Genomic DNA, 24,045 nt, shown 5'->3' on the forward strand with positions numbered 1-24,045 from the left:
AAAAAATGGAGATGCATAGCATCATGTGTGGTTGGAAGAAGCCTGTGGATACATAGGGAACCGAAGGTTTAGATCACCCCGTCTGCGGAAATATATTCCACCAGCGCGTACTATGCCGCGTTCTCCCCCCACCAACCGAAATGTCTTGAACAACAGTGTTACTAAATAGTACTGACTACATGAGCGCGCGACAGAATAATCTGGAATGAAGAAATATCCTATTCTGACCGATCGATGAAATGAGAATCAAGCTTGAAGTCAAAAACAGGGAAAACAGGCTAGCTACTCAGTCAATCCATATAAGACATAACAAGCAATCCAAAGCCAAGGAAGCACATTCGCGCATCAAACATTTCGTCCTATTCCAAGCCTGCTTCGTGAATTGATATGATTTGATAGGGAGAAAGAAAGGGAAAAAGGAGACCAGAAACATTACATCAAACATAACACTGGAGATGAGTGAGGATATAACGATAACAAAAGGGGGTGTTACAGTTCGAAGAGCGCCATCGTGATAACGAAAAGAAAAGAGTAAAAAGAAAAAGAAGAATAGAAAATAACAAATAAAGGCAGGTAAGCACAAAATAGCAAACCGAAGCATCCAGTAAATCCAGCAAGGATCATGGGAAGCATAGTGAAATACCTACCTACCTACCTATCGCATTAGGGCCTAATAAGAGGGGGAAGCTGCCGAAATTATATCTCAAGAAAGGAAACAGAAGAGGAAAGAGAAACGAAAAGAGTCTGTGGGCCAGAAAGCAGGCCCAGAAAAACCCAGAAGAGAACAGAAAGGGGTAATAAGTTGGAGTAAAAGTAAGGTTAAGCCAGAAGAGATAGATGGAGGATTCGGTTCACTACAGAAAAAAAGGTGATCGTCAAAGATAAGGTTGAAGGTTCCTGAAGGACAAAGGCTGTCCTCATATGATCTGGATATAAGGGCGCCATGAAGCAGCCTATATCGATGATCACTTTTTACTGCCTTTCGTGGCTGCAGGCCCCGTACGCTTTATCGCACCTTTGGACTTGGGCTCCTGTTTGGGTGCTTGCGTTTTCTTCTGAGCTTTAGGCGCGGTGGTCTTATGATCTGTCTTCGTATCATCCTTTTTCGTCGATTTCCTCCGTGGGTTTGTGCCTTTGGCCGCAGCGAGGATTTTCGCTTTGGTGGCTGCAGATGGGCGGCTTAATTTCGACGATGATGGAGCGGCATTCTGAGTCTTGCCTTTCGCGGTCTGTGCTGACTTCTTGGGCACTGTGGCCCTTGCCTTGACCTTCGTGGCTTTAACCTTAGGGAGTTTGATGTTACTCTTTCCTTTAGGTTCATCTTTCTTCGTTGCCGTTTTCTTCGTCGGCGATTTCGTCGTCTTCGTGGCCTTCGCGGCCGTTCGCTTGACAGGGCTGCCTTTCTCCTTCTTTGCCTGCTTTGTTCGAGAAGCAGTAGTTTTGGTGACGGTTGCACGCGCTCGCGAAACCGCCTTCTTGACGCCAGATTTGATTGACTTGGCTACCGCAAGTTTTTGTTTCTTGTTGGCGCGCGAAGATGATACGTCGAGCGCATCGCCAGACTTGCGCTTGGTGCCGGCTGTCTTACCATTTGTCCGTTTGCTGGCTGATTTTTTCGGTTTCTCCACCTTCTGCTCTTTCGCACGTTGTGCCTTCTCCTTGGGCCTCGGGCCCAGAATGCCACGGCAATTCGATGAGCCACATCTGCATTGCTGGACATTCTTCTGGGAATATGGGCTACATTCCGAAATCAGTTATGCTTGTGGGTGTGATTCCGCAGACAGAGTAACTCACTCAAAGTTGTAGTCATAGGTCAGTTCCTCACCCGTCATGATGCCACGATCGCCAGCAAAGAGAGCCATGCGCGGTTTTCCAGCGACAGTCCACTTCTCCATCCGACAGTTGGGCTCACAAGAGTGATTAACAAAGCGGGCAATGGAGCCCCGAGTGGCATCAATGATCATATTCTGATCAAAGTACATCAGATAGTAGCACTGGAGCGTCGTTAGCAATGTAGTCATGAAGAAACCGTAACTGGGACCGACCAACCTCGTTATGCTTGTAGATCGTCCGCATTCGTTTCTCACACTCTGTCTGAGTGATAATCTCACCCGTGTACTCCACAATGATCTGGTTGGGCTCAAAGGTGCGGTTACTCCGAACACCGTACCCACGATCGGCCGTCTTGATGACTTCCACGCCGATGTTGTACTTGCCTCCAGCCTTGGTCCTTTGCTTAAGCTCCTCGAAACTGCGGTTGCCACACTCCTCACCCACCCCGCAATTACCTTCATCACACTCGTAGAACATGTAACGGTTCTGACATTCCTCGTCGCAGCCCGTTTCTGGCGTGCACATGCACTTGGACAGCTCACAGTGCTTGTTTGCCCGCCATATACTGCCCGCCTCTCCCACAAAGACGTCTAGAGCCCGTGTTAGCAATGGCCATCTCATCAGTCATGCGCAGAATACTTACTCTTGTTAGTCTTTCTCCACTCATCTGGTTTGGGTTGACCAGGAGGCAGCGGCGAGAAGACGTCGAAAGGCAGTTGGAAATCGCGTCCATTCTTCAAGAGTCGGTCGCCTGCAAACATAGGCAGTGGCAGCAGTTTCCGTTGCGACTGAGTCTGAGACTGAGTTTGACTCTTCCGCCTGCTCCTATTCCGGCTTTGAACCGGCGGAGAGTCGGTATGTTCTTGTCCGGTGTAAAGGCCATGCGCCAGCCAAAGCTTTCGCTTCAAGCGCGGGACCGGTTCAGCTGGGGCGGATTGCTCCTGCGGCGGCTCCTCCGTAGACTGAGTCTTGGACGGAAGATCACTTTCCGAGACCCGTCTCTTTTTAGGAGCTGGAGCACTCGGCGTAGGCGCGGGCGTTTCTTCCTTGAGAGCGGCGACGTTTCGCGGCCGTAGACTCGCACGTCGATCCGGACCACTGCTCTTTTCTACCTTATCACGCGAGCGTTTGCCCAAAACGCTGCTAGCCCGACCAACCAGGTCAGAAGCCTTGTCGAGTATACTTAATCGGGTTGACCGACGTAGTGACTTGCGACGTTCAGGTTTGGCAGGCGCAGAAACCTTTTCTTGGTCCTTGTTGTCTTCCTGGGTCAACACTTTTTCCACGCGCTTTCGTAACGTCCGTTGTTGTAGAGACATGCCGATGTCGTTGGGTTGCGGTTCCTGAGACGATTTGGAGACGGGGGTATCTGGCGCCATTGGGTGGTCGTCACCGTCCTCCTTATTCTGCGGAAGTGTTGTCTCGCTCCATAAGGCAGTTTCCATGACCGCTATGCTGTGCCGGAGGTGGGAGGAGGACTTGGACCTCGTCCTCTTCACCTCAGCAGCCTCGACCGCACTGGCCAGGACATCACCGGAGACCGTACGATCACTTTCATCCGCCGGAGAAGGTAATCCATGATTATCCGCGTCCAAATGGTCACTGAGCTGGACTGCCCCTCGTAAAGAAGCGCGTGTTACACGTGTAGATCGTCGGCGGAGGGTGGGTTTCTCGTCGGTGGACGCGTTGTCGTTGTTGCTGGAGGTTTCGGAGCGACTATTTTCGGGGGTAAGGAGTTGTTCGGTATATTCGAAGGCCATTGTGCCCTCGAGGTGCTCGTGCGTGTGTTTCTTGAGGTCCGAAAGGGTTGCGGGAGTCGCGGGAGACGCGCCGGGAGAACCAGGTCGACCTTCCATCCCCAAGGGCTGCGGGAAAAAGGATATGCGGTGAGAACTAGGTTTTGGTACGAGGGGCAGGACCACCAAACAGCTCGGGATAAGTTGATGTTTCCAGGGATGGATTGCTAGAAATTAACGCGGGGGGTGGTGGTTGTCAACTTCCGAGAGTGTGGCTGACCTGGCGTGCTGCCAATGTTACGGGGAGAGAGTGGGAAAGGTGGTCAGTGGTTCTTTCTCCTTAAACCAGGAGGAGGAGACAGATATCGGTGGTGAGCCTTATACCTCCTCACTTTTCATATCTTAACCCCGGAAGCGGGATGGACGGCGTGAAAAAGCCGACGCAGAGAAGGTGTCTGAATGCTTAACCGGGGTTGAGGAGAAGGTCATGGACAAGGAATGGGGGAGGGAGAAAGCAGGGGAGGGAGGGAGGAGGAGGAGGAGGAGGAAGAGGAAGCGAAGAGAGAGAGAGAGGGAGAGGGAGAGGGTGCGGAGAGAGAGAGAAAGACAGAGAGAGAGGGTCGAGGAGAGCCGTAGTATCGTCAGCAACAACCCCCGACGACGGCGCCGCGGAATGCAGTCAGAACCAGTGCTAGACATTAAGTAGATCCCCTCGTCTCTTTGTCGAAACCCCCTCGTTTTATCTTTAACCTGTTCCTCTTCTCCGGTCCTGACCAGGATTCCCAACTGGTGAACAAGCCCCAGCTTTGTCCTCTTCTACCCCCGCCTCGCGCATCTCAAGAGACAGGTCTCCTACACCCGGACAATTCTTTTGTATCTACTATGAGGCATATAATCGCCATGCTCGGGTATTCCGGGCTCACCTCGTCCGGTTACTACGCTTCTTTGGCGCCAACGGCTATCTATTTCGGATCTCCTTGGTCTATCTCTGGTCCAGTATCTGCATATTGTACATAGCCCTAAATCGTTCCCCGATATCATGTTTCACCTGATCTGCCGCAACAGCATCAACAACAGCAGACAGACAGACACTCAATGGACAGACGTGTATATATAGTAGAAATTGGGAAAAAAATATGGAATAAAGGAAAAGAAAAAAGAATATCGTGAAGAGAACGTAGCCAACGGCTGCTTCATACGTGCAACTCGCTCGAAAATCAAGACATGAACAGAAAGTAGGGTGGGGTATGTCAACGTATATGCGGTGAGCCCAATTGGTTCAATGAAAGAATGGCAATGAGGTGGTAACATCCATTAAGATCTTACTATCTTTGGAAAAATGGTGACGAAGAAGCAAAGAAGAAGGAATGGCCCCGCAGGGAGCAAGAAGGAAAAGTCATACGGAAATGGAGATGGGGTGGAGCAGCGAGAGCAAACCGGCACCATTACCACTCACTCTTGGGGTTGAGAGGGAGGAGGCACTTGTTGCATCTCAATGTCATTTTGAGGCTCGACATTTCGAGGGAGATACTTGCGCTTCATCGTGCTCAGGCGCTGGTCCCCTTCCTGATAAGGCTGCTTGAACTGCATATACGTTGGGGGCCGTGGCCGCAGGAAAACGGACAACCAGTTCCGGAAGACATTGCCTTGAGTGAAGGGCCGATGGCGGTCGGCTTTCGCAAACTTGTGCGAGTTCAAATATTCTCGGGTGGTCTCGCCCCGACCGACCAGGAAGAGATGGTAGGCCCATAACGAGGCCGGGTATGGTGCGGCAACCGCACCGTAGATCACCATGGCCCAGGGAACTCTCCATTTATCGATAGCTGTGCCAAAGCTGACATGCTCTCGTGATTTATACACCAAGATGTGTGCGAGACTGGCACCAAGCAAGAACAGAGCAAGGAGGGTGGAGGATGCCACAAATGTGAAGAAGTACCGGTAGTTACGGCGACCAACGCAGTTGTTGAGCCACACACAGTGATGGTCAAGAGTCTCAACACAGTTGTCGCATACACGGCAATGATAGCAGCGGGGAGGACGCCATATACAACAGGTCTTGCAGTACTTCACAGGCACGTCCATGGCTGCAACGTCGGATGTCGCCAGCTTCACCATCACCCAGTCGTTGGTTGGAGGGCCAATTGCCAACGGATCATCTGCGGGATCCGGGGGTGGCAGCTGATGAAGGTTGCGAGGGATAATCTGGAGCGGATCTGTTAGCGATCAATGATGCACTGTCTTGCCTGAATCCGTGTCTTACCCCAGGATCAACGACGGAAGCATGTATGAATGATGAAAAGCACAAGTAGAAAAGATACGCGAACAAAATGGGAAGGGCGGGCGAGATGTTGTGCCAGAGCCAAGGACCCCTATGTACTGTTAGCTACTCGAACGCACCAAGCCAGAGACGGGATACTTACGAATATGCGAAGAATAGAGCCGTAGGCACAAGCACAAAGATTGCTGTAGCGATATTGACGGGCTTATCCCTAGAGTTCTGGAGCCTTCCCCGGCCGAAGAAGATGGTGTTGCCGACAAAATATTCGTAGTTTTTGCCCAAACGGCTTTTGCTTGCACCGGCCTGAGGGGCTTTGTCGATAGATCCAGGGGTAGAGCCGGCAGACGAAAGCCTCTCATGTGCCCGTATGTCACGGCTACTTTCATGTCCCTGATGTCTGTTCTGCAGAGAGAGGAAAGAAAGCGTCGACCGGTGGGGGCTGACAGGCTCGTTTGACCCATGATAGTTTCCCCCGAGGTTGAGATGAGGTTGTTGGATCTTATAAGCCCTCTCCCTGTCGTAGAGAAGTTTGGCGCTCTCGCCCTGACTCCTTCCCGTGGTGTTACCGATAGGACTAGCATTCGAGGTGTTGCGGTCAGGGATGATAGGGTCCGTGAACTCCGTGCCTCTTGAAGGAGGAGCTTCTTGTTCTGTCGGAGGGATGGACCCTTGCGGTATCGTGCTATTCGAGATGAAGCTCTGCCTGTTCTGACTCGTATGATCGTTCCAATCCTCCGATGTGTCGGTCATGGTCCCCTTCGTCATAGGCCGACCCCGATGAGCCTGGAGTCGCTGAGAAGACATAGGACGGAAGAAACCCTGCGCAGCAAGCGAAGGAATGTGTGACCGGCTCTGCTTGCTACTAGCACTCCCTGGCCTAGTCCATTGACTGGTCGATGTGATAGAGCTCCTGGCAGGTGGGGGCCCTCGTCTAGGAGCCGACGCTCGGGACTGCGGTGGATGCGACGAGACTCCGGTATATGTCTGGGACTGTTCTCCATCATCTGACGCCATGTCCGTCACCCGGGACGAAATTCCTCCCACGGAAGGGGGTCGCGGAATACCGAGAACATGTTGCGGGGGCGCCGAGGCAGGCGTGTCGCTGGTCTCCGAAATCGCGGAAGATAGAGGCATGTCGTTGAGCGTGGATGGAAAATTTCTACTCATATATCACAGCAATCTAACATATTGTGGCCAGACAGGAATGAAGCGGTTCGGGTTAATGGGACGGAGCGTCGTCTGTGATCACAGGAGCGCGGTGAGGGAAGTTATCGGTAGGAATAAAGTGAAGGAGTGACGAAGAAAAGAAAAGACGTATATCGAGGTAGACTGGTATTAAGATGAGGAAAAAAGAATGTAAGCAACCTATATTGGACAGTGCTCAGTTAGCCTCATCTAAAAAGACGGGATCCAGACCGGTTTCTCCCCCTGTCGGCACGCGGGAAGGGAGAGAGAGAGAGATTCAAACGACGAACCTTGGAAATGAAGTTGCGGTGATTGCAAGACACGCGAATCACGTCACATCACGGTCGCAAGCCGAAACCCAAGACTTGCGATGGCCGAAGTGAGGAAATAAGACCCCAGACACCTCAGAGCCGGACAGGTGGATGACATGCGCAGAGCAAACACGAGGGTTTATCGCAATCGATACCGTATGATGACTGATTATTGGGGGGAAGAAGGAAAGCCTAACCAAACCAGTCCAGCTTAAGTTTAGTCCCGGAGCTTAGCTCCAGGCAGTCAATCAGGCAGTCAATCAGGCAGTCAGGCATGAAGGCAGCACACGAAAAAAAGTGTCAGGCCAGCAACGCGGGCTGAGTCAGCAGCCGTGCCGGAAGCTGGCCAACGAAATGTCACCTGATGATGCGCCGGCAACATCATACGTCCGACGCCCACCGATTCTCCCACCTCCTCCCTCAAGACCCATTCGAACCACCAACCCCCCACAGTCCTCGCAGACACACGTCCGCTCCTCGCAATCCCATCAACATGTCTTCAATTGCTGCTATGGCCTCCCGCCGGGCGTTCGCCCGCCAGTCCTTCCTTCGCGCTCCCCCGCGCCGCTTCTACAGCTCCAAGGTTGAGGAGGCTGGCCTCGACAAGGGCCCCAAGCGTGACCCCGAGCTCTACGTACGGACCCAATGAACCGATAGAAATCAATTGCGATCGTTGGAATCTAATTGGTGAAATTATACTTGAACAGGTTCTGCTCGGTGTCATGTCCGGTGCTTTCCTGCTTGCCGGATGGTGAATACTTTTCCCTTTTCCCCGATTTCTTTTCATAGTGTGTCAGCACGACAAAAGATACAACGCTCAATTGCGAAAAAAAAAAATTCCTCGACACTACTATACAATTCAACTATGAATCGACTCAATTGGCTAACATAATTTTTTCCTCTCGATGATCAGGTACTTCGGCAGAAAGCCCACCTCCGTCACCTCCGAGAGCAACGTCCGCATTGGCGAGAGTGCCATGCCCTGGGAGCAGACCGACGAGAGTGGCAAGGTCTACAAGTACCAATACCACCCCCACGGTGACAAGAGCCAGCCCCTGCGCAACGCCCCCAGCGCCTTGAACACCGTCATTGTTCCCAACGTTACCCTGCCCGTGGTATTTACTGCCCCCCATCCCCATGTGGTTGATATTCGCGACCAATAGTCGACAATGCGAACTGGATCACTAACAAACGATTCCCTGTTCTTTTTAGGACCTCCACGAGCGCTACAACAAGTACGGAAAGGAGGAGTGGGACTACTAGATAGTTCACCATCTGCAATTGCAGACAAGGCCGTGTTGTTGAGATTCTAGGAAGAAAGAAGTTGAGGCAGGTCGGCGCTGATCGCTGTACACTAAAACTTGTGAAGACTAGAGTATGGGGTGAGACCGTTTTTACAAGACCACTGTGCATAGTTTGTTGTTTTGACGAGGTTTTATTTGGAAGATTGTTTTCGTTGCGCTTACACCAAGTTCCCAAACTGTGATAAGACATGTACAATCAAGTAGGCCGCTAAATCCAGGAACACGTAAGTAATCATGTACAAGAGTCACATTTCGTTAGACCAAAGTAGTTGAATGAGCAAGAGGGAGGAAAGAGAAGCCAATTATTGCTAGAAAAGAAGTACAGAAGAAGTAAATGAGAACAGCCAAAGTTTGAAACCAGTACAGTGATCCCTCACAAATGCTTCTTCAAGTCTATTCAAGATTTGGTCGCCTCGTTGGCCTCGCTGGCCGGCTTGGGGTCAGGCGAGCCGCGCTGCTCCTGGGAGCTTCCTTGGCCGGCAACTGAAGCTGGGCCGTCCTCTACAGCCTGAGGGGGCTGTCTTCCAACAGTTTCGGGATTTTGGCCTTCAACGTCGGGGTGAGGCGGGGCAATTTGACCGTCGATCATGTCGACAACACGGCCGTTCTCCAGGCGAGTCTTCGTCTCATGACGGCTCTCGAACTGGACCTTACCCTCCTTCTTCAACTGAGCAACAAGTTCCTCGTCCAGCACGTTTCCGTGTTGATCACGGTACTCCACACGGGCCTTGGCGGTGTGCCGAGCCCGGGGCGTGACAGCCGGTTCCTGTGCCTCCTCCTGCAAGACTTCCTGTTTCTGTTGCGGAACTTGCTGCGGGACCTGTTGTTGTGGTGGTTGTTCCATCACAACGGGGGGTGCTTGTGGCACTGACGCTTGAGTCGTGGGGATAGCCGGGTGCGTGTCCACGATCTGGGTCACATATTGGTCAAGCTGTAATCATGTTAGCGCCTACAACATGAGTATCGGCTGCGGTGCTCGGGAGACTTACGCTAGTGTAAAATGTGTGGCAGTCAAAGTCCCAGCTGTCCATTAGCTTTACACTGTTGCAAGCATCCTGGGTCCAGGGGTTGCCGTAGACCAGAGGCGAGTACAGTGTGAAAGCAAAGATGCTAATCGCAAGGAAGATGCCGGCCAACAGTTTGCCGATAACAGGGCGAGATGGTAACCCAAGGCTCTTGATGCGGTTGGCAAGGAAGTCGAACTCCTGGCAGAGGGCAATGATAGCGAAGTAGAGGGCAGGGAAATAGTGGTGCAGGAAAAGCTGGCGCGCCATGAGGTAAAAGGGGAAGTAGTGGAAAGCCCAGCCAAGTACACTAGTACCAATTTCGTAGTCGAACCGCTTGAAGTTCACGTTGTGGTAATCACCACAGCTCCGCTGCCAACGAAGAACAGAGATTCCCTTGAAGATAATGTAGATAACAATGGCCACCGTCGAAGACCACCAAATGAAGGGGTTGCCCAGGAGGTAGACTTGGCGGTGATCCTTGCCCCAGAAGTTGATGCCACGGAGGAGGGTCGGCCAGGAAGGCGGGCGAGAGTCCCAAGCGTGCGATTCAGTCAGGCCTGCATTGGTAATCCACATCACCTTCTGCAGCTCCCAGAACTTGCCGAAGAAACCGGGGTTCCTGTAGTTAACCTTCTCACCATCCTCTGCGAGCATAGGGTGGCTGTTCGATTCAATGTACCAGATGCTGTTGGGCAAAGTAGCTCCTCTGGCGCAGGTCACCTCTTGCTGGTCGAAACCCCACTCGGGAAGCTTGACTTTGTGGGAAAACAGGACACAGTTGGTCATGATGTGCACCAGGCGGAACTTAGTCTGGATGGTCCGCAGTCGCTTCTTCGCCTCCTCGCCCTCGGACAGGGACTTCACAATCTCGACGCGGAAGAGATCGTTTGCATCTCCGGGGAATCCATCGTATCCATATGCGGACACCTCGAATTGCCAATCCACATCTGTAACAGGAGGCCGCTCATCATGCGAGTGAATACGTCTCCGAGTAATAAGGTGATTCAACCTGATCACAGCGCCGTCTTCGATATACTCCGCGGTTATGTTGTCCCAGGCCAAGGGGCCCTCCACTGTTCCATAGGGGCCAAGAGGCTGAGTCTGGTTCTCGAGGACGAAGAGGTTGTTCTCATCCTTGTGGGGGTAGAGCGTGATCTGCTGCTGCTTGCTTCCTGTGGGGTACATGTGGTTGTGAGAATGAAGATAGCCTCCTTGGGTGTTGAGGTGACGGATGCTGACGCGAGATCCAAATGCAACATCGGCGGGAACGTCCTGCATCCCCTTGGAGTTCAGGGTTGCTTGGAACTCGGACGACATGAATCCATCTCCATCGCCGGGGTTGACAAGGCACAGGAAGTGAATGCCAAACATGGCGCAGTAGAAGCTGAGGGGAATAACAATCAGGCAGAAGACACGAGCAAAGAAGTGCTTGAACCACAGGCGCTGTGAGATAAGAGGTCAGCCGCTGGCTCAAGGAGATCTAGATCGATGATTGGAAGCACGTACCGGTGTGACATTCTTTGGATCACCAAGCAGAACCCACAGTTGGAGAACGGTAAGCGACCCAACCCAAGCAACGGTGAAGAGTCCAACCCATTTGACACTGAGGGTAGCGCCCAGAGAGAGGCCAGTTGCCGCGAGCCAAAACCACCAGGGTCCACGGAAGGAATGAGAAGGTCCCAGTTCCTGTTGGTTGGTAAAGCACGTGAAAGACAATGCGGTGAGCGCAGTGAAGAACACCAATGGGGAATCCAAGAGAATGAGACGAGACTGAGTAATGAGACCGTTCTCTGCGCTAAATCAGCATGTGCAATTGACCAGTCGGACGGGCATGGAGACCTACCAAAGATGACGACACCGGCACCTAGCACGGCGGTGATAGTGCGGCATCCCGATGCCCTCAGTGTGAGGAACATCAATGGGATCGTGAGAACACCCAAAATCGCCGGAAGCATGCGCATGGCAACATATGGTACGCCCGGTTCGAGGTAATCCTTTCCAATGTCCTTGAAATCGAACTCGCCATCAAAGCCCGCCAGCCAGCCAGCAAGTGTGATGAGCAACTTGGCAAGAGGAGGATGAACATCCATGAAGAAGCGGCCCTTAATGTACTTTGTCGCAAAACCTCCGAAACTGTCCGCCATGCATTAGAACAAGATTATCTCCGGCATATGCGGGGGCGGAAAAACGCATGCACACATACTGGACTTCGTCGAAGACAACGCTAGAAGGCTGGTAGATCCTGAACAACCGGACCACTGCCGCAACAATGGTCACCAGAACTAGAGTTCTATAGTCGGAGGCGGGAAGATGGAAGATATTGTTGTCCGTAACGCCATCTGAGGCATAACTCGAGGAGGCCGCGACGGCCTTCTTGCGGCTCTTGGGACCCGGAGAGCGGCTGGGAGAGCGTGAAGATGATTTTGGCGGCGGCGTAACCGCCAAGGTGTCTTTGGATTTGGCCGCCATTGTCGAAGGCGGTTCGAATAGGGAATTGAAGAGAGAGAGAGGAAAGAAAAAAGGAGTGGACAGGAGACTGGTCGGGGGAGGGGTTCAGAAGATCCTAAAAGCAGAAAAATAAAGGGCAATTGATCATCAAGAGCTACCGCGGGCAAGCGAAACAATGACGGAGCCCGTTACTGCACAATGCTCCAACTCCAGGGGAGCTTCGGGACCACCCCCGCTGAACAGGCACAGGTGTAGATGGGGTGTGGGGTGGGTGTAAACAAAAAAGTGGACAATCAAAAGAGGGTAAGAAGTTATTTCAAAAAAAGAAGCGCCATGACAATGAAGAAGCGGAACAAAAGGGGACCGGGGAAGGCAAGAGAGTAAGAGGGAAGATGATGAAGAGCGAGCACAGCACGTGTGGGACGATTTAGGGAGGCGGACGAAAGCGTCGGCCGCTTTAAGGCCAGATCGTCGGCCGCAGTTTGAGAGAGACTCTTGGTTTTCTGCCCGTCAGCATTATGCAAGGCCCCCATGCACGCCGCCAGCATCAGCCTCGTAGGGGCAGTTTAATTATAGCGAAATATAGTCTACAATGTCCCAAAATTCATGTTATCCGTCCAAGCTTTGAGCCATGACAACAAACAATAATAATCAATTATAGATGTTGCCCCAGCGTTCATCAACGGTCAAGTTACTTAAGTTACTAAGTAGATTGATTGACAACGCCAGGGACTGGGCCCATCGCGGTTAAGCCTCGGGTCAATCCAACCAATCATCAGCTCCCATGTCTACGCGCGCGGGTAGTCTGTCCGCCCGCGCTTAGTCTTCAATAGCCGCGCCCAGAAATGAAGTCAACCCGAAAAGGAACATCGCAGGTCGCCGAATCGCCTCAGTCTGGACTCTCTCATCCAATCCCGCGTCTCTCCATTTTCATCGGAGTGCGAACCATGGCATCTGCAAGTAACGGAGGTACTCCGCTGCCGGAAGAGGTGGGCAAGCCACCTGAGGGCGTGGTCTTGCCACCCAAGGACATTCGAGGTAAGTTTGTCGATGCCTCCGAGGCCTGGTGACGCCTGAAAGCTAACATTGAAACAGCCATCGTCGAGAAAACGGCCGGCTACGTCGCTCGAAACGGTGTCGTCTTCGAAGGTACGTCACACCCTTGCATACTATTCTATCATTTGGACCGCGCAGCTCACGCGCAGACGCTTAGATCGCGTTCGTGAAAAGGAACGGAACAACCCCAAATTCTCCTTCCTCAACCCCGGTGACGCCTACGCTCCCTTCTACCAATGGCGTCTTGTCGAGATCAAGGAAGGACGAGGAACAGCAGTGGCCGCAGGCCGACCAGGCGAAGCCACCCCCGCAGCTGAACCCGAGAAGCCCAAGGGCCCCGAAGAACCGCCGGAGTTTCACTTTTCTGCACGGATGCCCATAATCAATGCGCAAGATCTGGAAGTCGTGAAGCTCACGGCCCTATTTGTCGCCAAGCGTGGAAAATCGTTCATGACCGCGCTCTCCCAACGAGAAACCAGAAACTTTCAGTTCGACTTCCTGCGCCCGCAACACAGTCTCTACCAGTTCTTCACTCGACTCGTCGACCAATACACCATCCTCCTCCGCTCCGAAGGAATCGACGCCGCCACAACAGAGAAGAAGCGTCTCGCCGACCTCGAGCGCAACGTCCAGAACAAATTCCACGTCCTCGACCGCGCCAAGCAACGCGCCGAATGGGTCAAATTCCAAGAACAGCAGAAGCAAAAGAAGGAGGAGGAGGAAGAGCAAGAGCGTATCGCATACGCCCAAATTGACTGGCATGATTTCGTCGTCGTCGAAACCGTCCTCTTCACCGAAGCAGACGACCAAGTCGACCTCCCTCCCCCAACCTCCCTCAACGACCTCCAATCCGCCTCCCTCGAACAAAAAGCCATGATGTCTCTCAACCCTCTCCGCATCGAAGAAGCCATGCCCACTGAAGAGGAAACCCCCACCTACTACAACGCCTATCCCCAACAACAACCCGAACCCATCATCCCCGCCGGCCCCGCCTACCCCCCTCAAGGCCTGCCCCCTCAACAACAACCCATCGTCCCCCCACCCATGTCCACCGCCGCCCAAGAAGAAGAGCAATACATCCGGGAACGCATGGAAGCACGCGAACAAGCCGCCGCCGCCAAAGCCGCCGCCGCTCAACAACCCCAACAACAACAACAACCGATGCGCATCCGCTCCGACTACGTCCCGCGAGCCCAAGCCCGTCGCCAAAACCCCACAGGCGCCACAGCGCTCTGCCCGAACTGCCACCAACAGATCCCCGTCGGCGAACTGGAACAACACATGCGCATCGAGCTGCTCGATCCCCGCTGGAAGGAACAACGCGCCAAGGCCGAATCCCGCAGCGCAACCACCAACCTCTTCACCGTGGACGTGGTCAACAACCTCAAACGTCTGGCCAGTCAACGAAGCGACGTATTCGATTCCGCTGCTATGCTTGGCTCTGGAGCCGTCGATCCGGAGGAAGAGGCCCGTCGCAAGAAGATGGCTGTTGAAGGTGCCGTGCCTGGTTCGGGACCTGTGCCGCCGCCTGTTGTCGGACCTGCTGGCGCGCCTCCGAATCCTCAGAGTATGAATATCGAAGAGCAGATCAGACGCATTCATGAACGGCAGGCTATGACGAGGAAATAGACCAACTGTGTATTTTCAGTTATCATTTTTTTTTGACTCTTTCATGATGTGTCTATTTGGGCCCTTTCCTTTTTCTGTTATTATCATACTCTTACCTGGCATACTGGGAATTAGGATCTATCGTTATGTTGTCTACTCAGGCGTTTTTTTTGCAGTCGATGAAGGAGTATGTATACGTGGTTGATAGGTCTTCTTTGAGGCGAGACGCGTGTCGTCTACACTTCAGTTGTAAAATCTTGATAACATTTCATGTTTGATCTGGGTCTTATGTCTGTAGAAGGAAATTAACAGGCATGGTATAGTAGTTGCTCCGCTTGTTACACGCGTAGTAAGTAGACTGTTTACGCTAAATTACGATACCGAAGAACTCGAGAACATCATAAATTTTTGCTCTACCTAAAGTTGCTAGGTGCAAAGCCACTACCTTGCATTCCTGCATCATCCGCTCCATAAGCCCTGATATCTCTGCCACCATGTATATCGCGTAAAAAGAATCAATCGCAATTGGATGCACCGGGGGAATAGCAACAGAAAGAAATGTATGCTGCAAAAACTTGAAAGTGCCGAGTGGACACTATTCCATGTGACAAAGAAACGCAGAATTCATTGAAATGCGAGGTCATAGTTCATCCAGGAGTACCTTCGCGCATCGAGGACATTCCCGTCCCGACAGCGTTGATCAAACAAATGGTGCAGGAGGTACAAACGCGAAAGGGTAAAGAAACTTGGGAGAAAACCAAATACACAAGAAATGAAAACAAACCCAATAGAAAGAATAATATGTATACAAAGGAGAAACAAGAAAAATCAAGGTATTAATAATACATACCCCATGCTGCTCTTGACTGATAATATGTCTCGGATGCAAAGGACAGGATCGGTGAGGAATTAAGCAAGCAGGCATGGTTGAACTATACCGGTATATGAGAATAGATGAAATTTGAAAAAGGGTGGGTCCGCGCAAATGCTAGTCGGAACACGAAATAAAAACCCAAGTAGAGTGCAAGACAACGGAGGAACGTCCGCGTTGTCGAAACGATAAGAATCGTGGGTTAAATCGGCATTGATCATATCATTTATCACCATTCTTTGTGGTGTCGTGGTTGCTCGGCGTCTCCTCAACTTCAGTTGAGAGCTTGACGCTATCGGCTTCATCATGCGTATTTTCAGGGACGATAACCTGCATATCAGGTTGCTCGTTCATATCATCAACGAGGTCTGTCTTCAATACGGGTGCGTTGGCATCCGTGGGAGAGACCGCCGCGCTGCTGGCTGTAGATTCTGACTCGGAGGGAGCAGACACAAACGGATCGTCTCCCACAGAACCCTCGTCATGGTTGTGCTCTTCAATGTCGTCTAGGTTCTTTGTTTCTATAGCGACATCCTCAGGGACGGTAGAGATGATGGACCGCTGGCACTCATCACGACCATCCGCAACAGGAGCCTCAACGCCATTAGTAGGTGTAGGAATATTCCCTTGGAAGCCATTGGCGTGAGCAAACAAAGGAATAATTCCACCCCCAATGCGTGACCAGAACATTCTCTCCCTTAGTCGGATAGTTTCATCCCATGCATCCTTCTCCTCTTCCGCATCACCAATGCGAACATGGCCGTCAAGGATGAGACGGAGGTATCCAGTGAACTCGCAGCTGGAACGGACTCTCTCTAGACACAGTACACACAGAGGATACCGTTGAGCGGTCTCGCTATCGGACGTCCGGAATCGATGGGTCCTCTCGTTGGTGGGACCGTTTCTGCGCTCGCCACACATTGAACAAGGAAATTCATATTTCTTTGCTGAAGGCGGCATGGGTTCAACCAGGAGAGTTCCATCGCAGATCCCACTTAATACCGAGCGCCGCGTTAGCCATGAGATCCCGGGCGCAGCATCAAGCCGGAGGGTCGGTTCGATGTCTTCCGAAAGCACGCGCTTGTAGAAGCGGGTCTCCTTGAGAGGAATGTGGGAAGTCACGGGCTGTGGGGAAGACACGCTGCCATTGGGAGAATGTGTTTGAGATTTGGCGGGAGATGACGACGCTGAACCGAACCCACTAGCCAGACTCATGACATTCAAGCCAGCGTAAGACCCACTTGTGGCCCGACTTGCAGGCTTGGAAGCTCGAGATGTCGTGAAGAGTTCCCGAAAGTCCTCATAAGCTTGGATATCCGTTCGACAGACCGGCTTAATCAGATGTGGGAAACTAGTGGACGGCCCTGGAGTGAGCTCTTCCAATGTGGGGATTTCCTCTGGTATGTCGGGAATCTCAGAATTCTTGCTGACATGCAAAGGATGCCGCGGCATAGTTGGTGATGACGGAGCTGTCGAGATGATTGTGCGAGTCTCGCTATCATCCTTGGCGAGGTTGAGTCCATGCAAAACAGATTTTAGCTCGGCCAATTGTTCTTGATGTGATGCAAGCAGTGCTTCGGTGTCTTTGACTTGAGAGCGTAGCTGCTCGTTTTTCTTCTCTACAGCCTCACGCTCAAGCTTGGCCGCGGCGACCATCTGTTCAAAAGGTAACAAGTCAGTTGGTCGACCCGACATACAATCGCATATGGAGCTTACCTTGTTGGCTTCTTCAAAAAGCGCGGCAGTTAATGTTTCTAATTCTTGTTCAATGCCCTTCTTCTCCTTTTCCACAAGGGCGCGCTGAGCCTTCTCTTCAGCCAATGCAGCTTGCAAGCGCAACATCTCATAATCCACGTCGGACTTCTTGATCAAAACTTCCTGATCAATGTCTTGCCGATACTTTTCATTTTCCAACTCCAGGGCTCGGATCTTGGCTTGTGCCTGCTCCAATTCCTGACGAGTGGCGACTAGGTTGTCATCGAGTGTCGTCTGATTGTTAATCGCCTGGACCAACTTGACGCTCAAAGCTGCGACTTCATTGCTCAAGTCGGGATGATGCGACTGTGTTGACTCTGACGTCTCCGAGTCTTCCGAGTGGCTCGCAAGTCTGGGATCTTTCAAGGTGCTAAAGCTAGTTTCCTGGAAGTTGCCAACACTGGACGAGCGGACGCCCGGTGTCGGCTTCGCAGTGACGGTTCCAGACAGGTCATTGGTGGATCTGGCTTTCGTGACGGTCTTGTCGGGGGAGAGAGAGTTATTCTCGGAGGAATTCGACCGTTTGTGGCTGGTGGGACGTGGCAGCATGGTAGACGGGGATAGGAAATTGTGGCGAGAGTAATAAGTGTGGAAAGCAATAAAACTGTCACCGAAATTAGCAAACAAACACAGCATAGGCCAACTGCATTGGAGGGACGTGATTATACATACTCGGCCATGATGATCGTGAGATATCGACACGGCAAATGCAGCAGAACAGGGTATCACAGCAGAAGGAGGCGCGTATCACAACCACGTATAAAACGGACCGGCGACACTTCGCATCTGCAAATTCTGGCAGAGACAAGGGCTGGTTGAGGATGTATGCATGGAAGGATTAAAGCAGGGGGGGGGGAAGCAGTAACGTGACGTCCCCGCCAGCGCGCAGACTGGAGAGGAATCAGCCAGTCGGAGAACGAAGCATTGAGTCGCAAAAAGGAGCGAGATGCAAATCGATAGAGAGCGAAAGCCGCTGAAAGAGGGGTATGAAGGAGAGGCGACGATAAGTAGGGAAGGATAGACCGGAAGGATGACGATTAACTGGAGGCGAGAGCCGGGTTGAGGGAGATAAAGGAAGGGAGAGAGATGTCTTAGCGGGTAATCAGTGGACGTAACCCCTCTTTCGTCAAGGCAGATGATGGGATTTAGTGGGAAGATTAGTGTAAGCTAATTAAATTAGTTTAAAAAAGAATTATAGATAGAAAAAAGTGGTCAGCGACCGGGGAGGAAGAACAAATGGGGAGAATTAAGAAGAGGTCAAGGACGACCAGAGAGAGTAGCAGCAGAGACAAGAACAAGAACAAGAAGAGCACAGCACGACTGCAGGCAAGGCCGGAGTTGGTACGGCAAGTGGATTCAGGTCGCAACAGGCAGTCAGTAACAGTAACAGAGTATCATTTCATTTCCACTGTACGTCTGACTCGGTATCGCCGCCCTGCTTGCTGTATTTACGGTTCCGATACCGGCTCCACTCGGCAGTGAGCCAATCATCAACACGGAGGCAAACCACAGGCGCTTAGAGATTACCGTATCTGGAAGGTCGATCGCCCCCCGGCGCGTCTCCGGTGGTGGACAATCACAAGGGCCGGCGTGAAGCTTGGGGCTGGCTGCCATTCCATCCTTTGGTTCATTCCTCGGTGTGGATGAAGGGAAAAAGGCGGGGAAGAAGAAACTAACAACTACTACGTACTACAATCAAGTCTGACTGATTGACTGTCCGAGTGTAACACGCCATTGCTAGATTACGTATGATATGATACTCTGTATGGATGGTGGAATCATTTTTTCCCATCACTCGCGCCACGTTCTCATCCGGCTTAATGGTTCCCACTAGGTACGATCTCGATACGGACCCGATCTCGCAAGGGCCTCCGGAGACGGTGACTAGAGCCTCTTGGGAAATTTAAGAGAGCTCGTTCCAATTCATAAGCTTTCTCTCGACCTGCAAAAATTCTTCACACGCTTTTCAATAGTTTGGGCGCAAAGATCCATCCGATGCGGTTGGGTGCGACATTAGGGCGTTCTAATTTGGGGATAATCAGCCAATCTTTCTCCCCAAATCAGCCCGGATCTTCGGCGGTGGATGGTTTCTTTTGGCTCAAAAAGGCAGCTCTTCCTTGGCACACCTGATGACGACACTTGCAGTCACTGCGATCTTCCACTCTCCGACACAACGACACTCAACTTACTTTCTCCTGGAAGTTTATATCCGGGGTTTGTTGGCATTGCAGCCTCGGTCTGCAGTTTTGACTCTCAACAAGTCATCTGCCTATATTTTTTCTTTGTAGAGTGAAGGATAACAATTGTGTCTGAACATATTATGCATGCAATTGTGCTCTGCTGTATGTGTGTGTGTGTAATCTGTAATGAATTGGCCCAAGTGCCCAGCCACCCCAGTTCCAAACTAGTCTAGTACTGGTTCTGCGGACTATTGATTGCCGGATCGGGCCAGGATGCCCGACGGCCTCATGGCGCCCCACTCCATGTGCCTGAGTGCCTGAGGCTCACAGGCATCCAAGCAAGGTGGGGTTGGAAAGTTCTCCAAAGATGGAATGCGTCGAATCATCCAGAGTCTAATCCTGGGATAATCTCCCCGCTTCGGCATCGGCCTGCAATTCATTCTGTCCGAGTTTCATCCCGTCACTTTTTACCCCGCATCACTCTTAGAATCCTCCTGGTCTTCGGATCTTGCATACCCAGCACATTAAAAATCATGGCCGACGCAGAGCTTGAAGAGGTCAGTATGAATTCTTTCCACCTACATCTAACTTTCCCCGTCTTCATGGGTGTCCACGCCTTCAACACTCTTTCGTATCAAATGCTTAAATCTGGTATAGATCAGACGGGCCCGTCTTGCCCAGCTTCAGCAGCAGGGTGGCGCACGTGGTGGCCCTTCGGACGGCAACCAGGAGGAACAGAGAAGGTATGATTCCCAGTCCTCGTTTTTGCTTCTTCATTTGTAAATCTTTACTGACTTGTCGCTCCACTCTAGGCAAGCTGAAGGTATGCGCAAATCATATCCTACTAGAATAGGACCTGCTGGAGGAATCTCTCTGCCTACATTACTCTCTCGAATAATTTGCTTATTCCTCTACGAATAGCCGACCGCCGCACCACTATCCTGAACCAGATCCTCGAGCCCGAAGCCGCCGATCGTTTGGGTCGCATTCGCCTTGTCAAGGAATCCCGCGCTGCTGACGTCGAGTCCCGTCTCATCATGCTCGCCCAGTCCGGCCAATTGCGCCAGAAGGTTACCGAGGAGCAGCTCAAGCAGCTGCTGAACGCTATGGCCGAGAACCAGCGCAAGGATGAGGAGGAGCACAAGATTGTGATCAACCGTCGCGGCGGCTGGGATGATGATGACGACCTGTTGGATCTGTGAGATGTGTTTTTAGCGAAGGGTGTTCAGTTTGTGCTGAATGCTTGCCATGTTCAATGATACCTCCAGCTCTCGGATTTCCACCTTCACGACCAGAGCAGCTTGCAGCTGAATTTCTGCTACGACAAAAGTACAGTTTTTTCCAACTTGATAGTCCATCAACAGTTCCTCCACCGAGGACCTAATGATACTTGGCCGAGTAATCATTCAGGAAGTGGCCATTCCTCATATAATGATACAGAAATATAGCTTCCTCAACAGGAAGCAAGGAATATAATACATCTAATAATAAGCATACTGATCCCATCTGAAGCTATTGCCCCCTCTGCTCCATCAACTCCTTCTCCCTCTTCTTCTGCATCCGGATCATCCGCCTAATCTCCCTCATATCCGGCGGCCTTTCAATGCCCAACTCCGCCCTCAACTCCCCGACATCCTTCTCCAACACCTTCTCCCAATAAACATTAATCAACTCCTTACTCTGCAACCCACTCTTCAACGCCCACGGCAAATAAATCGAAAACAGCCGTTCCCTCTCCGCAGGCTTCAACCTCACCGATGCAAACAAACTCAATCCAGTCATGGGAATCAACGTATTCAGAAACTCAAACGCCTTGAGCGCTAGCTCGCCCTCCACGAAGATCGGCAATCCCGTCACAGCATGGTAGAAATCGTGGCACTCGCGGTACCGCTGCATGACGTACGCGCATTCCTCGTCGTCAATGTACTGCACATTGTCCCGGGTGTCCGGAGATACGCCTTCGCGGTCCAGCCAGGTGGCGTACGTCCGGCCGACGGTGTTCTCAGGGAGGGAGCGGAGGTATGGCAGTTTGAGGGTCTCGGAGGTGATGCGCGGACGGTCGCGGAGGATCTGTCGGCCTGTTGGATCGGAGAGCATGGCGTCGCGGAGCCGGTAGATGAAGTAGGGTGTTGCGGTGGCTTCGCCGCAGGCGGCAATTAGGTCTTTTGTGATATGTTAGTTACAAAGTTGTATACTAGGATTGACTGAAGTATATATACCAGCTCTTCGGGGGTTAAGAAGAGAACCCACAGCTGACCCAACGGCCAGAGCGCCGCGCTCTACAAAATTCAATGGCACATGGCCGGGATAGTTAGGCGGAGGACGGTTGAAGCCGGAGATAGGCCGTGAGTGGGCGCGGAGCGATAGCGGTGCTGCGCAGGAGAGGATATTGTTTAGCTCGCGCGCGTGCTGGACGGCGCTGCGCGTCCGGAGGACTGTCATCGTGTGTCGAGTGAAGGGTAACACGTCGCAATGGACATGATCCTTGGGCCGGATGGATGTAGATGAGGGTGTGGTACGATGGGATGCTTTCGGAGCCGGATGGCGCTAGTGGTGGATGTGCGGTGCCGTAGGGCTGATAAAGATCGATAAGATAATCTTTTTCTTTATCGGCGGTTTTTTGGCGCATCTGATCGTCTTTGCTTGAATTGTCATTGAGGGATACGGAGGCATTGATATCGCTGCATATACTTTGATTAGTGAATGATTACGCAGATTCAAACAGGGGAGCTTTGTTTGTCTTCACCCTCCCATAAATACTTGTCGTACCCCTCCTCATCCTTCAATCCCCTCCACACCAACAACTTACCCCTCAATTGTCTAAACCGACTGTCAACATGAAGCCCACCTGGTGGCCCGGCGAGAAGCACGAGCTCTTCACAGAATGGGCTAAATCACAAGGCATCGTCATCAATGGGGTCAGTCCAGCGCGATTCCCCGGCCGCGGTCTCGGTATGATCGCAACGCGAAAGATAGAAGTACATCCCCACGCTTACACCCCCTCAAACTCACATACACCAACTAACATCTAAATGATATAACAGAAAGACTCCATCCTTGTGAAAGTCCCCCACTCCGCAATGCTCACACCCTCCAAACTCCCATCTACGTTCACCTCGCGCTTCCCAGCAGACACACCAACCCACACCCTCTACGCCGCATACCTCACCAACGCCAGTCCCTCCCACCTCACACCATGGCGCAACACCTGGCCCACAATGGAAGACTTTACCTCCAGCATGCCTATCCTCTGGTCTTCATCTTCCCCCCTATCACCCAGCAGCACCAGAAACACCAGCAAAATCCAGGACCTCCTCCCCCCCTCCATCTCCAACACCTGGAGCACCATAAGCCCCGGGAAACGGAAACACAAGTATGATACACGGCATCAGAACCTCCTCAAAGCACAAGAAACCCGTCTCCGCAAAGCATGGGATATCGTTGTCCGGGTATTCCCCGAGACAGATAAAGAGCTGTTCACGTACCATTGGGTGATTGTGAACACGCGAAGCTTCTTTTATCTTCTGCCCGGGGCGGAAATGCCGGAGGATAGGAATGATGCGATGGCGTTGGTGCCGTTCGCCGATTATTTTAACCATTCGGATGTGGCGGTATATACCTTCTATTCTATCTGTGTATGTTGGATGAGATTGGCTAACGTGAGATATCGTGGATGGATAGTGTAATGTCAAGTTCGACGGGGAGGAGTATGTCTTTCGTGCGGCGAAGGAGTATAGTACGTTTTTTTACCTCTCTTTCATTACTACTTTGGTGACAAAGACAGCGATATGCTGACAAGATATACAGACGAAGGAGAGGAAATCTACATGAGCTACGGCCCTCATTCGAACGATTTCCTGTTCACAGAATGTAAGCCCCGATCCCCTACAATCCCACATCACCATCCATACCCCTAATCAACCCATCTAGACGGCTTCTACCTCGACACCAACGCCTCCGAAACCCTCTATCTCGACGAGATAATCCTGCAGGACCTGAACGCCTCAAAACAAGAAGAACTCGAGTTCCACCAATACTACGGGTACGCCTCCCATTCACTTATCTATCACCACACACCACTAACGAAGCCATAACCAAACACAGAAACTACCAACTCACCTCCGAGGGCGTCTGCTACCGAACAGAAATCGCCGCCGGTTTAACCTACATGCCACTACGACTTTGGCAGGACTATGTGCTAGGATACTCGACCGACGGGGTAGACGAGAAGATGTCTGCGGCTGTGATTCGGGGCTGGATTGGTGTGTATATCAAGGAAGCGGATGAGGCGATGGCGCGATTAGAGGATTTGTATATTGCCCAGACGGAGGATCAAGGCGTGGTTAGGATGTTGTTGAAGAGGTGGAGGCAGATTAGGGCGCTTTGTGAGGAGGCGATTGATCGGATGTCTTCATGATATGATATCATTTCTAAAAGGGGATGGGGGAGGGGAGATGTGTATAGAATAAAGAA

General features: G+C 51.8%; 11 protein-coding genes across 11 annotated transcripts; 4 read left to right on the plus strand and 7 right to left on the minus strand.

The window, feature by feature from the left end:
- Window positions 1–200: 200 nt before the first annotated feature.
- Window positions 201–783, minus strand: BO79DRAFT_54601 (uncharacterized protein). Its single transcript, XM_025689401.1, has one exon. The coding sequence runs from the start codon at window positions 599–601 to the stop codon at window positions 287–289; it is 315 nt and encodes a 104-aa protein (XP_025543454.1). The 5' UTR covers window positions 602–783; the 3' UTR covers window positions 201–286.
- BO79DRAFT_54600 (putative histone-lysine N-methyltransferase (Ash1)) lies at window positions 784–3,830 on the minus strand. The gene is made up of 4 exons (XM_025689400.1): window positions 2,477–3,830; window positions 2,050–2,423; window positions 1,795–1,994; window positions 784–1,737 (listed from the first exon to the last, which is right to left on the minus strand). The coding sequence occupies exons 1-4, from the start codon at window positions 3,687–3,689 to the stop codon at window positions 966–968; spliced, it is 2,559 nt and encodes an 852-aa protein (XP_025543455.1). The 5' UTR covers window positions 3,690–3,830; the 3' UTR covers window positions 784–965.
- Window positions 3,831–4,531: 701 nt separating this feature from the next.
- Window positions 4,532–7,457, minus strand: erf2 (palmitoyltransferase ERF2). The gene is made up of 4 exons (XM_025679306.1): window positions 7,323–7,457; window positions 5,990–7,212; window positions 5,830–5,938; window positions 4,532–5,771 (listed from the first exon to the last, which is right to left on the minus strand). The coding sequence occupies exons 2-4, from the start codon at window positions 7,012–7,014 to the stop codon at window positions 5,022–5,024; spliced, it is 1,884 nt and encodes a 627-aa protein (XP_025543456.1). The 5' UTR covers window positions 7,015–7,212; window positions 7,323–7,457; the 3' UTR covers window positions 4,532–5,021.
- A 300-nt stretch (window positions 7,458–7,757) lies between these two features.
- BO79DRAFT_284871 (uncharacterized protein) lies at window positions 7,758–8,828 on the plus strand. Its single transcript, XM_025688292.1, has 4 exons — window positions 7,758–7,977; window positions 8,051–8,094; window positions 8,257–8,458; window positions 8,556–8,828. Exons 1-4 carry the CDS (start codon window positions 7,837–7,839, stop codon window positions 8,604–8,606), a joined length of 438 nt encoding a protein of 145 aa, XP_025543457.1. The 5' UTR covers window positions 7,758–7,836; the 3' UTR covers window positions 8,607–8,828.
- Window positions 8,779–12,503, minus strand: pmt1 (protein mannosyltransferase 1). The gene is made up of 5 exons (XM_025679307.1): window positions 11,858–12,503; window positions 11,498–11,787; window positions 11,161–11,444; window positions 9,637–11,097; window positions 8,779–9,578 (listed from the first exon to the last, which is right to left on the minus strand). The coding sequence occupies exons 1-5, from the start codon at window positions 12,121–12,123 to the stop codon at window positions 9,045–9,047; spliced, it is 2,835 nt and encodes a 944-aa protein (XP_025543458.1). The 5' UTR covers window positions 12,124–12,503; the 3' UTR covers window positions 8,779–9,044.
- A 487-nt stretch (window positions 12,504–12,990) lies between these two features.
- BO79DRAFT_284873 (putative pre-mRNA splicing factor) lies at window positions 12,991–15,006 on the plus strand. The gene is made up of 3 exons (XM_025688293.1): window positions 12,991–13,140; window positions 13,198–13,251; window positions 13,316–15,006. The coding sequence occupies exons 1-3, from the start codon at window positions 13,050–13,052 to the stop codon at window positions 14,785–14,787; spliced, it is 1,617 nt and encodes a 538-aa protein (XP_025543459.1). The 5' UTR covers window positions 12,991–13,049; the 3' UTR covers window positions 14,788–15,006.
- A 358-nt stretch (window positions 15,007–15,364) lies between these two features.
- BO79DRAFT_54658 (uncharacterized protein) lies at window positions 15,365–15,775 on the minus strand. The gene has a single exon (XM_025689402.1). It carries the CDS (start codon window positions 15,689–15,691, stop codon window positions 15,467–15,469), a length of 225 nt encoding a protein of 74 aa, XP_025543460.1. The 5' UTR covers window positions 15,692–15,775; the 3' UTR covers window positions 15,365–15,466.
- Window positions 15,776–18,322, minus strand: BO79DRAFT_54662 (guanine nucleotide exchange factor SEC2). Its single transcript, XM_025689404.1, has 3 exons — window positions 18,065–18,322; window positions 17,354–17,996; window positions 15,776–17,293 (listed from the first exon to the last, which is right to left on the minus strand). The coding sequence occupies exons 1-3, from the start codon at window positions 18,070–18,072 to the stop codon at window positions 15,860–15,862; spliced, it is 2,085 nt and encodes a 694-aa protein (XP_025543461.1). The 5' UTR covers window positions 18,073–18,322; the 3' UTR covers window positions 15,776–15,859.
- A 1,672-nt stretch (window positions 18,323–19,994) lies between these two features.
- Window positions 19,995–21,010, plus strand: BO79DRAFT_188027 (DNA-binding protein). Its single transcript, XM_025680573.1, has 4 exons — window positions 19,995–20,129; window positions 20,230–20,315; window positions 20,385–20,395; window positions 20,494–21,010. The coding sequence occupies exons 1-4, from the start codon at window positions 20,106–20,108 to the stop codon at window positions 20,772–20,774; spliced, it is 402 nt and encodes a 133-aa protein (XP_025543462.1). The 5' UTR covers window positions 19,995–20,105; the 3' UTR covers window positions 20,775–21,010.
- coq4 (ubiquinone biosynthesis protein COQ4) lies at window positions 20,973–22,051 on the minus strand. Its single transcript, XM_025679308.1, has 2 exons — window positions 21,792–22,051; window positions 20,973–21,734 (listed from the first exon to the last, which is right to left on the minus strand). Exons 1-2 carry the CDS (start codon window positions 22,012–22,014, stop codon window positions 21,085–21,087), a joined length of 873 nt encoding a protein of 290 aa, XP_025543463.1. The 5' UTR covers window positions 22,015–22,051; the 3' UTR covers window positions 20,973–21,084.
- A 185-nt stretch (window positions 22,052–22,236) lies between these two features.
- BO79DRAFT_166283 (uncharacterized protein) lies at window positions 22,237–23,989 on the plus strand (the record flags this gene model as incomplete). Its single annotated transcript, XM_025679309.1, has 6 exons — window positions 22,237–22,550; window positions 22,617–23,183; window positions 23,254–23,308; window positions 23,380–23,442; window positions 23,503–23,614; window positions 23,677–23,989. The coding sequence occupies exons 1-6, from the start codon at window positions 22,410–22,412 to the stop codon at window positions 23,987–23,989; spliced, it is 1,251 nt and encodes a 416-aa protein (XP_025543464.1). The 5' UTR covers window positions 22,237–22,409.
- Between the last annotated feature and the right edge of the window lie 56 nt (window positions 23,990–24,045).

This window comes from Aspergillus costaricaensis (genome assembly GCF_003184835.1).
Source record: "Aspergillus costaricaensis CBS 115574 unplaced genomic scaffold BO79scaffold_4, whole genome shotgun sequence".
NCBI classification, from domain to species: domain Eukaryota; kingdom Fungi; phylum Ascomycota; class Eurotiomycetes; order Eurotiales; family Aspergillaceae; genus Aspergillus; species Aspergillus costaricensis.